The sequence below is a fragment of the Phyllobates terribilis genome, unplaced genomic scaffold (assembly GCF_046119375.1).
Source record: "Phyllobates terribilis strain yellow unplaced genomic scaffold, ASM4611937v1 Scaffold_12__6_contigs__length_324123572, whole genome shotgun sequence".
NCBI classification, from domain to species: domain Eukaryota; kingdom Metazoa; phylum Chordata; class Amphibia; order Anura; family Dendrobatidae; genus Phyllobates; species Phyllobates terribilis.
This window is the reverse complement of record NW_027362772.1, coordinates 218524781-218540915: the sequence shown is the minus strand read 5'-3', so window position 1 is coordinate 218540915 and position 16135 is coordinate 218524781. Positions and strand designations below refer to the sequence as shown.

General features: G+C 40.9%; 1 protein-coding gene across 2 annotated transcripts in view; it reads left to right on the top strand.

The window, feature by feature from the left end:
• The window catches only part of DDX6 (DEAD-box helicase 6), a 28528-nt gene extending 12743 nt beyond the window's left edge, over nucleotides 1-15785 (top strand). For both annotated transcript variants that reach the window (XM_073656667.1, XM_073656668.1), the window contains exons 2-14: nucleotides 1003-1486; nucleotides 2475-2538; nucleotides 4491-4595; nucleotides 4670-4799; nucleotides 5290-5436; nucleotides 6268-6362; nucleotides 7353-7475; nucleotides 7645-7773; nucleotides 9095-9211; nucleotides 10353-10416; nucleotides 10502-10603; nucleotides 11382-11561; nucleotides 12345-15785. In XM_073656667.1, coding sequence (XP_073512768.1) covers nucleotides 1287-1486; nucleotides 2475-2538; nucleotides 4491-4595; nucleotides 4670-4799; nucleotides 5290-5436; nucleotides 6268-6362; nucleotides 7353-7475; nucleotides 7645-7773; nucleotides 9095-9211; nucleotides 10353-10416; nucleotides 10502-10603; nucleotides 11382-11554 — 1449 coding nt within the window. In that variant the 5' untranslated portion in view covers nucleotides 1003-1286 and the 3' untranslated portion in view covers nucleotides 11555-11561; nucleotides 12345-15785. The remainder of the gene's footprint in view (nucleotides 1-1002; nucleotides 1487-2474; nucleotides 2539-4490; nucleotides 4596-4669; nucleotides 4800-5289; nucleotides 5437-6267; nucleotides 6363-7352; nucleotides 7476-7644; nucleotides 7774-9094; nucleotides 9212-10352; nucleotides 10417-10501; nucleotides 10604-11381; nucleotides 11562-12344) is intronic.
• Nucleotides 15786-16135: the final 350 nt, after the last annotated feature.

Here is a 16135-nt window from a genome sequence, read left to right as displayed (position 1 = left end):
ATCCCAACTGTTTCTGCACAGTGCTTACAAGCCAGATACTGTAAGTGGTGGTCGGTCTCCTAGGCTACGGGCTGTAAACAAGGGAAGTGTTAATATCTCAAGAATGGTTGACAATTTTCATAAACCTTTAAGTGATAACATGCCTGTTTTTAAAAGTGCTGTCAGTCTATGTTGAGGATAATAACCCTTTAGAGGTAGGTTATTTTGCTAGCGCTTATGAGAAATGGCTGGGATATTGGAGACTTGCAGTAATTATTGGTGACTTGTGTTGGTAGGTTCAGGTCTGCGGTAGTAATGGACACACTTTTGTATATAAGAAGCTACCTGTGTTTCTCTGAAAAGACCGGCTCTTATGTTATTTTTTGCGCAGAAAGATGGGTTGGGGCTTATTTTCATGGGATGTTTTATTTTTTTCCGTGAACAATCCACATTTATTCAGATATAATCATGTTGTCACACACACTGCACATACGGTATATTCCAGCCTATGTCCTCTTCAGTTCCTCTAGATTCCTGCAGTTAAAGGACCTTTGGTGGCATCAGTCACATGACCGTGATGTCATCAAAGGTTCTTAAGCAGTCTTAACCACATAATAGAAACGCTTTGGATCACCTAAGAGTGGGGACCGTGGCAAATCCCCAGTTTACTGACCCCCACCTCCTCTCCTCCCTTCAAAAGTCTGCCCTGACTGTAACTAACTAGGGTTTGTGTACTTCAAGCATACTCCTAAAATCCTGCTAGGGCTTATTTTCAGGGTAGGTCTTATTTATATATTTGCCACACCTCGACCATTGGCTATAGGTATTCCCCCAGTATTTCAAGAGCAAACCGCTTCTTACAGGCATACAGGGAATCTGGCATGGTATCCGTCGCTTTGCTATAAAATGACTCATTAACAAAAATGTCCACTACAGATTGGATGACAGGTTTTGGGGTAAGTTAATAAAAAGACCTTTTTGCATTCCCATACTAATTTGTTTTTTCGTTTCCCTTTCCTTTAGGTTGCTTTGACAGATCTTACGTCAAGTCTACATCTGAGGGCTTTTTTTTTTATAAATATATAAAGAAAGTTGATTTTGTGCATCAGAACAAGTGACTTCACAGTTCAAAGACTTTACCAAGAACAAGCACTTGTTTGCGTTGCAATAACAAGGACTCATTTATTGAGCAAGACTTTATCTCTTCATTTGGAAGAGTCCTATAAACTGTTATTACAGTCTCTGGACTGACTCTTGACTTTGAAGCAGCAAAAAAACTTCAAAGGGACAATTTAATAGAAAACAAAATGAGCACCACAAGAACAGAGAACCCTGTTTTAATGGGTCTGTCCAGTCAGAATGGGCAATTGAGGGGCCCAGTGAAGCCTAATCCGGGCCCTGGAAGTGGGGGAATGCAGACACAGCAAATTAGCCAGCTGAAAAACGCCAGCACAATCAATAACGGAAGTCAGCAGCAGCAAGCACAGAGCATGGGCAGCGCTATAAAGTGAGTATCTGCCGGCATGGAGTCGGGCACCATGGCCTCCTACATGTGCTGACTGGTAAACCGAAGCAGATTTAGGTGTTTGGCCAGTTATTTAGCTATTTAAATGCTGGTTTCAATAAGACAGCCATTTAAATTGCACAACTATGTGTGTGGTCTCTGGTTCCCATCAGCTCCTCCCCCCTCCTTCCTCCCATGACACTCTCCATGGCTGCCATTTTAGTCTTCCTATGAAGCTCAACCTGTGGCTGGGCTTTGAAGACGCTAATTTTAACTATATGCAGCAATAAAATGGCATTGCAGTATAAAAAATGAGATGTTGGCAGGTTCAAGTCCACTAAACAATAAAGTACATCATTTTTTAAATTGCCACTTTAATCTTTCTAGAAATAAAAAGCATATTTTTATGTCCATAAAGTTCTATCTAATAAAAATGTCTTACCCTTAAGAGATGGGAAAATCAAAATGACAGAATTGTCCTTTTATTCGCTGCACCGCAATACAAAAAATTCATTAAAAGTGGTCATAATATTGTATTATAATCCAATCTTGTAAAAATCAGCTTGCCACACAAAACAAGTTCAAATACAGGTCTGACAGAAATATAAAAGTTACTTATCTCAGAAAATGTACTGACACAGGAAATGTGATTGTGATTTTTTTTTTTTTTTTTTTTGTCCTGCAAAACGCCAAAAGAACAAAAAACAATGGTGGAATAAGAAAAATAAGTCATGGCTATTGAACAATTTTTCACTTTTGCACTTCCGTTTTTATTTCTCCCCCAAACATGAAAATGTTTAATATAGGCCAAAACTTTGAAAATCATTGTTAGAATGACTGTATAATCCTTTGTAAGAAGTAAATGCATCGGTCTCTTCTGAGACGTATTACTATGTACACTGTTTTTAATCCTGAAATTTGGGGACCAGTCCACTTGAAACATCGTCGAACATGAAAAAAAAAACAACTAAATATTTGTTTTTCCTTGTAGACCTGGTGATGACTGGAAGAAGACATTAAAACTCCCACCAAAAGATCTTCGAATAAAGACTTCAGTAAGATTTTTCTCCCTTCCATTAATGTATTTGTATGATGTAGATGGATTGTTAATGTATGTTCAAGATCTGTAATGCAACATAGGATGTTCTCATTACTAGCATAAGTACCATATTTTTCAGCCTATAAGACACCTTTTTTTTCCTTCAAAATTTAGGAGGAAAGTGTGTGTGTGGGGGGGGGGGGGGTGTCTTAGTCTGAATGTATATGGTATACTATGGCTGGTAGTGGGTGCGGGGGGAGCGGGGCACAGGAGGCAGAAGCCTCCTGCTGCAGCCTACACTTTTCCCGCTGCTTAAGAAAATGAATATTCACTGCTCCTCACGTCCATGGGTGTGGAGAGCAGTGAATATTTATTTTCCTAAATGGCGTGCACACTGTAGCCGCAGCGCGGCTCCTGCTGCGCTCAGCGGTCATGTGTGCCCACTATTAAAGACCATGAATATTCATTACAATCCTCTCCCTTGGGTTGTAGTGAATATTCATGCTCTTTAATAGCGAGACCGCAGAGCCGCTGCAGGAGCCTTCTGCAGCTACAGTGTGCGTGCTATTAAGAGTGAATGGTCACTGCTCCCCACGCACACAGTCCTGGCATGGGGAGCAGTGACTATTCTGGCACAGCATCTCGGCGTGAGGGCACATGGTAGAGACGCCATGCACGGCTCACACAGTGAGATCAGTGTCAGCAGCAGAGCGGGACTCAGCGCTGGAGCAGAGGAGGATACCGGGAAGGGGGACGAGGGGACGACGACGAGGGGAGGGGGGGCTGGCCATGCAATGCATACCGAGGTGGGGGGGGTGTGCATACCGGGATGGGGGATATTAACAGAATTTAACAGAATTTGGGGACATTACCCATATAATAGTGTTGGCAGCAGACCCCCTCCCCCTGAACAGTGCATCATGACCACATTTTTTGCTTACATTTTTTTATTATATTTTCCTCCTCTAAAACCTGGGTGCATCTTGTAGTCTGAAAAATACGGTAATTCACCTACATAAATAACATGTATAGTATTCCACCAAATTGCTATTAATCTATTTTCTTTGTGGACACTATCAATATTTTATTTTTCCACCTTTTAACCTGTCCCTGCCTTTGTTGTGGGCTTGCGCGCCGTGCTGAGCCCACATCTTTCCCCGCACTTGGTGGCTGATTTAATCAGACATAAAGTGCATCTAACAGCCGTGGGTGGATTGGTGCTCCTTTTGGGGCCATTAACCAGTTAAATCCCGCTGTTAGTCACTGGCTGGAAGCCTGTCAAATCCTACCCATCGGTGCCTGGCACTTAATTGCAGGGTGCTGATGGGTTGTCATAAGAGCTAAGGGTCTGCAGAAGACCCTTGTGCCTAGCATTACGATCCTCCTGTGAACGCTGGCTCCTGATGCCGGTTCGAATCGCCCCATTAAAAATAAAACCATAGAAAACTACACATTTGGTATTATGTTCAGAAATGTCAGATCTATCAAAATATAAAATTAACCTGATTGTTAAATGGTTTAAAAAGAAAAATAATCAAAACTCCAGAATTTGTTTGGCTGCCACAACATTGCAACAAAATGCAATAAGAGGCGATAAAAATTAAAACTATATACTTTTTTATCTGCATGCTTGTACTGACCTGGGGAATCATATTGCCAGTTCAGTTTTACCATATAGTGAACATGGTAAATTAAAAAAACAATTGTGTAACTGCACTTTTTTTTCTTTGAATCCCCCCTACTTTTCCATTACACTACATGGTAAAATCAATGGTGTCAAAAGTACAACTCGTCTGCAAAAAAAACAAGCCCTCAGGAAAAATAAAGAAACTATATAGCTCTTGAAAGAAAAAAAAAACAGAACATCGCCAGTTAGTGAAGGGGTTAACAATAAAAAAATGTAAAACTTCAAGATGAAATGGTTTAGAATAACTCTTCTCGGTGACCTGACTGTCATGTTGTTTCCAGGATGTCACCTCCACAAAAGGCAACGAGTTTGAAGATTACTGTCTAAAACGAGAGCTGCTCATGGGGATTTTTGAAATGGGATGGGAGAAGCCGTCCCCAATCCAGGTTTGTAAAATGGAGGCTAACTGTGCTTGACAAACTCCAGAAAGAAACGTCTTGATCAAATGGTTTTTTTACAGGAGGAAAGCATTCCCATTGCGTTGTCTGGTAGGGATATCTTGGCTAGAGCAAAAAATGGAACTGGCAAGAGTGGAGCCTACCTCATTCCCTTACTTGAACGGCTAGACTTAAAGAAGGACTGCATACAAGGTTAGTACTGCTCGCCCACCTTTTTAAAGGGACTGTCCCCTTCCAGAAAACACTTTTCCGATATGTGCAGTACGTTGTGTCAAACAAACTATGCTTTGCTTGTATTCCCGGTTCAGTGCCAAGTCTCCGCTGCTGCCTCGTTCTCCATTGTATGGCTGCGGTGGTGACGTCACATCGCCATCACTAAAGCTTGTGCCGTTTACTTACACGTGCTGAGCCTGTGATCTCTGTGATGTCACCGCTGCAGCCAAATAACAGCCTGGGGCAGAAACAGAGACTCTGTGCCAGACCCTGGAAGGGTAAGTAAAGCAAAGTTGTCATGGTGTTTTTTGTTTTTCTTTCCCCATCAGGAAAAGTTTTCTACGTGGGGAAGACCCCTTTAAACGACTTTTAACAGGGGTTTATCCGCAAAATATCAATGTTCTTTATGAATTTTTTCAGTTTTCACTATGTATTTATTTATATTTTTTTTTTTTTCTGGTTTCCGCAGCAATGGTGATTGTACCCACTCGAGAGCTTGCACTTCAGGTCAGTCAGATCTGCATCCAAGTCAGCAAGCACATGGGAGGGGTTAAAGTTATGGCAACAACCGGAGGCACCAATTTGCGAGATGATATAATGAGGCTGGATGATACAGGTAAAAAGGCTATGTGACGATCAAATACGGAATTTGTAAGATTGTTTTTGTGATGCTGCAAACAGTTGAGAAGTATCGACCACCACGAGGCATTTATTATAGGCACTGACTGGATAAGCGAGTCTCATTGATCATCTTGTACCAGTCTGGCATTAGGCAGCAAGTGAACAGTTAATTGTTGCTGATGATGTGCTATAACCAAGGACAATGGACAGGGTGTAGGATTCTAAGACTTAAACCAAATTCTGATGGCTCAACAACTGGGTTGTAGTATTTCCAAAATGGTAGGTCTTGTGGGGGATGTTCAGTATGTGTGGCTACTGCTCATCAAAGTTGATCCATGGACTGCCTAATCGGGACAGGCCAAATTGTGGAGGCCATGCGTTAGTGCCAGAGCTGTGTGGCAATATGAGGGGATCCTAGGCAGGTGGTTTTAAGACAAATGTTATAAAAACCCTATAATTGAAAGATTTAATGGTTCTTATGTGACTTGGACTTGTCTTTTGCTCTGGAGTAAATGAGAAGCACAGGGCTGTACTTTACTGTTGTGTGTTAGACTCACATTGAATAAAATGACCGTGGTGAAATGTGGAAAACACAGGCCCTTGGACCCTTGGGGGCCCTCAGCTGGTCGGATATCTATCTCTGCTCTGTGGATGGTGCAGGACAGTGCGGTCATGCCTATAGAAGTGAATGGCACAGCATTGTACCCTTGTATCTACATTGCTGTGTAGTTGGAGGTCACCATGGTCTTCACGTTGTAAACCTGTTATACTTTTCATAGGTTGCTCTAACATTCACACTTTTTTTTTTTTTTTTTTTCCCCCTCAGTTCATGTGGTGATCGCTACTCCAGGGAGGATTCTGGATCTTATCAAAAAAGGTGTAGCTAAAGTGGACCACATTCAGATGATCGTTCTGGATGAGGTATTTTCTGTTGCCATTTTCAGTTTTGTCTGCAGCCGAACATGTTAGAAATACGATGATCTTCCATTCATTAACCCTTCATCTGTCTTTATTGCTTACTTTCACAAATATTTAAATACAGAACTTAGAGGCTGTGTTGAGATGAATCTTCAGGAGACCACCACTCCTGGCTTCCTGCTCTACTAAGGCGGTGTGATCCTGAAGAGTCACAATTCAGACCAGCTGCATGGCTGCACCACATTGCTGCCTGTGCTCTTTCTCAGGCTGGTAATGGGGGCTGCTTTGCCTTTGCTGCAAAGTAAGAATGGGGTCTGGCCGGATCAGCTGCTGTGGCACTTTCAGGCTCTAATGCAGAGAGACTACTCGTGCTGTGCTCTCCTTGGTGGGTGACTTGGACTTTAAGGTGGCCTGTAACCTAGCACTCACATGTCATAGTTTTTATAGGGTACAATATCATGCACACAGGCACTATTATATAATAATCATTTCTAATGCCTGTGTGAGTGATACCATACCCTGTAAACGTAGAAACCTGCGAGTGCTGTATGTGGCTTTCATGGTTGTGCTGTGCTCCTTCCCAGCACATGATCCTTAGCCGGAGGTGGCCTGCGGGTTTTCCTTGGACCTAGAGAGGAGTTTTATAAATAATTCGTCATCACTCAGATCATACCAGGCATCTTTATGAATGTAATGCTTAATTGTAAATTGCTGCGGAATATGTTGGCGCTATATAAATAAAAAATTTTAATGCCATGGATTACTAATGTGGTGTAGAGTTAATGTTCTCTCCACGGGGTTAGCAGAGGCTCCTAGTTTACCACGTGTGCCACCTTATCGGCTTTTTGGGAAGTAATGGAGTCTGTGGACCCATTTTGTAACATGTCTAGATTGTAAAAAAATCTGTGTTTTACCATGTAATGTAGAACAGTGAGTGGTGTGCTTTTCTGTTCTTAAAAGTAGTCTTGTTTTTTTTTTTTTTCCCTTTCATAGGCGGATAAACTGCTCTCTCAAGATTTTGTGCAGATAATGGAAGATATAATTATGACGCTACCTAAAAACAGGCAGATTCTTCTTTATTCAGCCACCTTTCCCCTCAGTGTACAGAAATTTATGGTAGGTTTTGTTCATCTTTGCTGCAATCTTGAAACTAAATTTCTTGTTGATGCTCTTTAATCGATTATGTAAGTCCCTCAGGTTACAGAAAATAAGGACTGCAATTTAAGTACATTTTGTCCGTCATGTACAGCTGCATTTTGACTTTGGCATTTTCTCATTATTACAGTCCTCTCATTTGCAAAAACCCTATGAAATTAACCTGATGGAGGAACTTACACTGAAGGGGGTAACGCAATACTATGCCTATGTGACGGAAAGGCAAAAGGTTCACTGCCTGAATACACTTTTTTCAAGAGTAAGTATCAATGTGCAGCGTCAGCCGTTGTGGTTCCTTTCTTGTCTTAAGATTCATGTAAATTTTCAGACTCTCATGGAGGTGTGAAAGTTGCATACTTGTAACATAACATGGAAAGTATCTGTATGTTGTAGCTTGTTTTGTTTCCTGTTTGTACAATTTTGTACTCTAGACGGCCAGCACAGAGCATGCAGAACTGCTGTGTAAGGATTTGTCGTATCTGACTAGTGAAAGTTGTGCTTTTATGGCAAAAAAGAGTTTCTGCTTGTGGTATCATGGGCGTGAAGGAGGACTGCGGGGAGCGGTTAGCCTGTCTGATGGGACATCTTCCTTTTTATAAGTTTGTGTTCACATGCAATGAACCTGCTCACAGCTGCTGTTCCTGGTGGGTCACATTATATTGTCACATATGTGCTGTAGCGACTTGCCAAGAATAGCCGCACTGGCATCGCAGGAATGGTGTCACTGCGGGGAGTATTCTTATTTTATATAGGGCACTGTGGTGGTTAAGCAGGAGGTGTCCAGTATATGGTCAACCCCTTAATTTTGCGGGTGAACCTGCAGTTTCCCTGCATGTCGACTGGCTCTTAAAGAGTTCACTGACCCCAGTGTGTCAGGTCTGCTTAGGTTTTCTGCTTGGCATGCACACATTCTGAAGGATGACTTGGACAGCCATAGGGTATATAGCCCATAACTTTGGGGTGTCCTGCTCAACTGGTGTTCACCCCTCCTTGCACCAAGTCGTATATTTACATCTGTCAGGTGTGGGTGTACGGCACAGGCTCAAGAGCTGAGCCCACCCCATCCCAGGTAAGTTTTGTACAGCCGGCACCTGCCTCTTAACAGCAGCGACCAGAGTTGGCTGCAGCCTTTGTTTTTTACCCATTTAGATGCCGTCAATCTGAGCTTTTATAGGTGGTCATTTGTGCTAAATTCACTGCAGTATTGCAGTTTATATAGTTAAAAAGGTGTGTGTGTGTGTGTGTGTGTGTGTGTGTGTGTGTGTGTGCACGTGTGCACGTGCTTTATCCACTGGAAGGAAATGATTAAAATCCTCATTTAATGAATGAAAGTAAAGCGAGACTTGATACAGGAAGTTTTATTGGCAAATTGTTACTTTTTTCTGAAGTTGTACAATGAAACCAAATGCTTCCCTAAATCTGTTTCCCACATACCTGATCTTGATGAGAACAGAGCAGAGCTAAATGCTCCACATGCAAGTGTTTGTAAGTCTTATCACATTTACGGCCCATGTTCTAATACTACATGGGAATTATTTACATGTATTAGCAATTACTATAGTGTGCACTTTCTTTTTTAGCTCCAGATAAATCAGTCTATAATCTTCTGTAACTCCTCCCAGCGGGTTGAGCTGTTGGCGAAGAAAATCTCCCAGTTGGGCTATTCCTGCTTCTATATCCATGCCAAGATGAGACAGGTTTGTGCATATCAGAGATTCAGAACTATATCTATTTCTTGGGTTATATATTTTTCAATGTTTGGTTGCCAGACATATTAACCCCTTCCCACACTTTACTTATTAGTATGTCCGTTGTCTTAAATAGTTGAGGCCCCTTAAAGAAGTTGTCCGCTACTTGGACAACCTCTTCTCATACCCCGCGCTTGGCTCTGATAAAATAAAAGCTTAAACTCCCCTCCCATGCTGGTGTCGTTCCAGCGATGTCAGCGGTCCCAGGGCTCCCATTCGGTTATGACACGTGAGCCCGGCGCCCAATCAGTGCTGGAGTCACTGGCCTCGCCTTCGTACGAATTGAACATGAAGTGAGATCAGCTGCAGCCCGGACTTCCTCTTCATGTTCAATTTGACAGAAGACTAAGCCAGGGACGCCAGCGCTGATAGGGCACCGGGCTCATGTATGACAAGCACCGCATGGAAGTCCTGGGACTGCGATGGCTGACACCACTGGAACGGTGGTAGCACAGGAGGTGCTTTATATTTTTTATTGGCGCCAAACATTTGGATCAAGAAGGGGTTGTCCTAGTAGTGGACAACCCCTTTTAAACATGCGATGACCTCAATGTCAGTGGACGCTGCCTCTGGGCATGTAACCGCCAGTGAAAGGACGACTAATGCACAACTCCCAGGAACAATGCAATTTACCATCACTGCTGCAAACCAGTGTGATCGTAGCATTGCACCAGACGGCAGACGAGCTTGTAGCCTTGTTCAGGATTAGTGTCACTATTGAGACAACGTGCGATAACATGAAGGTCCACCTGACATGTAAAGAAATTTAAAAGTGCTGTATTTCTATGCAGTCGCACAATTCACTGCCATGAACGAGTGCCACTATATTGCAAATTAATACAAAAATATTAGTGCCATTATGACATGAAAAAAAATTAAAGCGTTCCCGTTTTGGTATACTCAATTCATTTGATCATCACAAATAAAAGACCAAATTACAAGGATTGATACATTAGGAGGAGCCTATATTGGAGTCCTGCAGCTATCCCATGCCATATAGTAGAGACCTATAAAGGTCTGGTGCTCTCCGGATCTGTCACTGATGGTTTATAGCAGGTAACTTCACGCTCCTGCACTTTATCTTTCACAGGAACACAGGAATAGAGTTTTCCATGATTTCAGAAATGGATTGTGCCGTAACCTTGTTTGCACTGGTAAGACTTATTCCCGCTCCATCACCCCTCTGCTTCATTGTGAAGCTGCAGGTTCTTTACCATGCCTGACGTTCTTTTTCACCAGATTTGTTTACCCGTGGTATTGATATCCAAGCTGTGAATGTGGTGATAAACTTTGACTTTCCAAAGCTGGCAGAGACCTATCTTCATCGCATAGGCAGATCGGGTAAGAAGCGATACTATATAGTGTTATCAAATGGGCAGAATATAAAACAAAAGTTGTTTTTTTTTTTTATAAAACAAAAACACATATGTAGTGCTTTCTGATGTTGATTCTGACAAATTACAGATGGCCTTCATACTGGACATATTTGTTATTTCATACAAGATTAGGAAATGCTGAGAGCTTTCCTGTGTATATTAATATGGCCCCAGCGCGACCGTATCAAGCTTTTTTTAGCTCTAATTTCAGGCATGCAATGCTAAAAGGGATCTGTCTGGTTTTTGCTATGCAATCTCAGGACAGCATGAAGTAAGGGTTAAAACACTGAATTCAGCTATGTGTCCTTATGGGGCTGTGTGCTGTTTACAATGAAGGTTTTATCACTGCCAGGACCACTCCCTTCTTGTGATAAGCAGCTCACTGCCAATAGACATTGTGCATACAGAGCCTAGTGTGGGTAGGGTTAGCTTCCTCAGCTCTGCTGCATGCTACATCTAAGAACTGTCACAATGCTGCACCCAGTAAACTAAGTGATGCATCGCTGGAATCGGGGTCTCGTCCTAGGTTATGCTGCTCAGATGAGGTAACGCAAACCTGCTGACAGATCCCCGTACGTCCACTTTTGGCGCCCGTATAACACTGCAGAGTCTGAGCACACCCTTTATGCAGTGTTGTGTTGCTCGGATTCTCTTCTCATGCTTGTGTTCTCCGTTGTTGACATTCTATTGTTATCATAGTGATAGGTTTTATTAACTATTGACTTATTTCTCTTCCTTCTCAGGTCGCTTTGGCCACCTTGGACTTGCTATTAACTTAATCACCTACGATGACAGATTTAACCTTAAAAGTATTGAAGAACAGCTGGGAACAGAAATCAAACCCATACCCAGCAGTATCGACAAAAGCCTGTACGTGGCAGAATATCACAGCGAGTCTGGAGAAGAGAAGCATTAATCTGCATGTGAGTATTTGTAGTCTGTATTGGATTTGAACATTTTTTTTTTTTTTTTCCCCCCCATGTTTTGTTACTGTAAGATGTGTAGAATTAGCTTTAACCTTTTCTTCTCCTCTTCTAAAAGCCACAACATTTAATCTGTGTACAATGTTTTGTTTTTTCAAAAATGACAAATTTTAGTGTTTGTTCTTGCAAATTCCAAATTTAAAGCTTAAATTTTTTTTCTTTTTGCTCTGTAATATTGTTTGATGTCATGTTTACCCCATCAACAGCAGTTTGAGGAATTGGTGACTTTTCATTGGTATCATTTTATGGTACAGAAGTCTTCCTGATCTCTTTATATAGGTGACAGGTGCGATAAACATAAAGCAGCTGCCATTGTGGGTTTATCCTCACTAGGACACTGAATTATGTGATCTTCTCATTATATCAATACAATATACAGCGGCCCTGATGGGCATTAGAACATGGTGCCTGCCATGGCACAGCGGGGTGTAGCACTTGACTGTACATTGGTCACTAGTCAGGAACTAGTTACATGGGACTGTACCCAGAACTGTATTATGGTGCTAGACGCTGAAAGTGCAGTTTGGCTTTAACCTGCACAGTTGAACGGTATATGGTGATACATGAATAAGCAGCAAGAAATGGACCTTGTCCTACAACACCATTGTGGTCCGTTACTAGGAACTACAGAATTGTACAGTTTGTGCCAAACTCTGATGTTTGATCTGTTTTGGTTACATAGGATATGAGGATGATGATGATGATATCTTCTTATTATTGCAGGCTTTGGCTGACCCCCAGAAGAGTTTGACACTGCATCCTTTCGTTGATGAGGGTTTTTTCACTCGCCTGCCTCCCATTATTTTTCCCTCTGCCTTCTGGAACATTGACCAACATAATTTCAAGCCTGAAGAATTGTTTTGTTTTTTTTTCCTCTCCTTTTATCTGTCATTTTGAGCCCCATTATTTGCACGGTGCACCCACAGGATTCATGATGTTGCACTTGGTGTTTTTCCCCCTCTCACTTTATACCCATGGGAGATGGAAGGCATACTGGAATCTTTGATATTCTGCTGGAGACCCTTGCACTATTTAAGCCTCTTTCATGTGTGCACCCACCACCCAGTCCACTAACTGGTTCAACAATGCAATACTCAATCTAAGCCCCTTCTCTTAGAAGTTACAAGTCCTTATCACCCACTTTATTTTTTTGTGTTGTGCATTCTCTTGTGGCAGTGTGGAGTTCATGTCAATCCCACCCCACCCCCCTCCATAACGCAAACTATTTTACTTGTGCAAAGTGCCTTATGCTACAAGACCATTCAAGGTTCTCTTCACTGCAGCCCTTACAAGACAATACATTTCCTTGCTTTTTTTTTTTTTTTTTTTTTTTTTTTTTTAACCCTGTAACATCTGCAGATCACCAAGCTGGTGCTTTTTAGATCAAAACTGCTGGCTGTGAAAGTTTCACTTTTCCACTTGTATATTTGTCCCCTCACATCTGGAATGCAAGCGATTGCAAATATCGGGGGTTCCAATAGCTTGTAAATACATCTACCTGTCATTACACGAGCAGAAAGCGGGCTTTACAGTGCAAGTTCCAGACACGTATTCTCAATCATTAAGGCAGATGCTGGTTTCTGTTTCTAAACACTAAATGGGGTGTTTTTATTACTTTTTTTTTTTTTCCAATTTGCAGCAACATTTGTTTTTCAGATGTATTCCAAAGCCATACCCCCTCTAAAAAATAAAACAAATTCCCTTGCATGAGGGGTATGGGGGCAATCTAAAAAAAAAAAAGACATTGTGTATACTTGTATAAAAAATGTAAATATTTTTGTTGGGAGGGTGTGGGGGAGGGAGGGCTAGGTGGAATAATTTTCTTTCTTTTCCTTGATGATGGTTTGTTGAAGGTTTCTTTGTGTTTTTAGGTTTGCAGCGTAAGTTGAGAGAGGTTCAGTTTATGGCAACATTTTATGGAGCGTGGTCTAATATAGAGGAGGTAAAGTACAAGGCAAATCCTTTTGTTCTAATATGGAGTGACTCGTTTGAGTCTTACGTGGAATATCCTCCTCGTTATTACTTCATTTAGACCACTCGTATTAAAAAAATAAATAAATAAATAAAATGATAATGCATTAATGCAAGACGCTCTGATTTGAAAATCTAGTACGTGACATAGTTTTCTTTAAACTTTTTGTGAAGGAAGGGAAATGTTGCTTTGATCTGAGCCTCTCCCAGCATGCTAGATGCTTGGCCTCATGTACAGGCAAAGTGAGTGAGGAACCATCACTTGTTCATTTAGTTTCATTGTCCCTAAACTCGAGCCACCTGGATCATGCAGTATTATAGAAGACAAATCTTCATTGTGCCTGTTCCCTATAATAAAGCTTATCCCATAGTTTAGTTGAAGCCTGCTAGCACCATCTAGCACGTAATATTGCGCATCCAGGTGCACGTAGAAGCACAGCTACTTGTAAAAAAGAGCCTGAACCTTCAGTAATGCATGAGAACAATTGGCAGACTTTTTTTAATTTTTCTTTTCGTGGGGTGGATTATTTAATATTTAACAATACTATGATTGCTCTGCTACTGAAGGGGATTATTCTTCAATAATTCATGTTGGATCATGGTGCAATAAATGACTTCCTCTTGCCCAGTTCTGTTTTAGACTGCACCTGTCATTGTGCAGTTCTGTGCCGCTGCGATGGTGAAATGCAGTGCTATGCTGGTGCTAAATCCATGATCCTTAAACGACATGATATATATGATTTTCTTTTAAATTCTATAAAGGTCAATACCCTGCGTCTGCTTTACATTGCACACGAGGGTTTGGCTGATCGAGCGCTATGGGAACACATGGGCAGCGATTTGGGAACTGCTGTCTTGTCGGGTGCAGCGCACGTAAACCGAGATTCGCCCTCGGGAAAAAAAAATTGAAAGATGCTCTGAAATACTTTAAATTTTTAATCTTTTTTTCTCCTTAAGTGTAAAATATGTCCCTTATTGGTTGCAGTCTTCCAAGCTTTGGCAGCAAGCTGATCTAATTTTTGCATCCAAATATGCATTTTGTGAATGACTGCAATTGATTGTCTGTAAACTGGCAGCATGAGTTATGGCGTGAAGTCCAGGCCTGCCAGATACTCTTCCAAAACCATACTGCTATAATACAACGTCACATTATATCAGTAAAATATTCATGGCTCAGTCCAATTAGTCCCAATGTTGGGTACGGGAGTGAGGATCTGTTTTTATTTTACCATTTTTATTTTATTTTTTTTTTGTCCCAGAATGAGATGGGAGCATCTTTCAATTCTAGTAGAACATTTTCCATTCACCCTTTATGAAAACATTTCGGTGTAAATGAAGTATTACTGTTCACTGTTTAGACACATATTAAAGAAAATCTGTCTGAACACTGAACAGGTTTGGCATCTCATTCTGATTTTTGTTTTTTTCTTTTTTTATTTTGGGAGGGAGTTAATAGGGTTATGATCCAAAGTTAAACATATTGGGATCAGTTTCTAAAATGTTCTTCCAGTTTGTTAGTTTTTTTTTCTCCAAACTTTCCACTAAGAACAGTGAAAAATTTTTTTTTTTTTGAAAAACGGGAAAAGTGGCATGATACTTTTTTTTTTTTTTTTTTTTCTTTTTGCCTGACCGATTAAAAAAAATAAATAAAAAAATTCTTTACATATTAAATGGTTTGTGGAGAAATGAAATTGTTCCTAATATGTTACAACGGATCTGATGGGCCAATATGGGGTAGGTACAATGTTGGTTGTACCCTTAATTTGGTGGGTGGGGGTGGACAATAACTATTTGTATGTCAACAGTTGTAACGCCAAGCTGTTTTAACATTTGGTGGCAGACAAATTGTAAACCCCAATTTCAGTAACTTATCCTCTTGGTGCTGCGGTCCGAGTTGAGTAGTGGCCCCAGGAGGATATTTAATGCCATTTTCCAATTAAATGTCTGTGATCGGTAGCCGCTTACTTGGAATCACTGGGTAGTCACTGGTGCGAGAATTAATTCTTTATCCACGGTGGAGTTAATTAAGCCGTTACCATCACTGCTTCCTAAAAACAATGAGAAAATGGCCCAGTGGGATTTTTTTTTCTGTTTCTTTGTTGGTTAAGGTTTAGACCTATGTCTGGAAGAGAAATGGTACAATCTGGAGGATGTTTTTCTGTTTTCTTAATAAATTCCCACTGGAAATCACAACATTGTCTTTTTGTTTATTTAGTGTTTTTGACAAATCGATTACTTTTGCCAATTTACTGACAAAACTAATTTGTAGGCGATTGGAATTGTGAAGGATTATGTATTAGGCCTCAATAAAAAAAATAAATAAATGTATATATAACTTATTTTTTTTAATAGAGTATTATATTATGGAGATCATGTGAGGTGGTGATCTATGGAAATAGAGATCTATAATGCAAAGCAATATACTGCACAAGATTTATTTCTGCAATATTCATGTAGGACTTTAATACGGTAAATCGTATTTTGTCCCCCTAAGAGCAATTCTCTTCCCATAATCACAATACTGCTAGGCTTTTCCCTTGGTA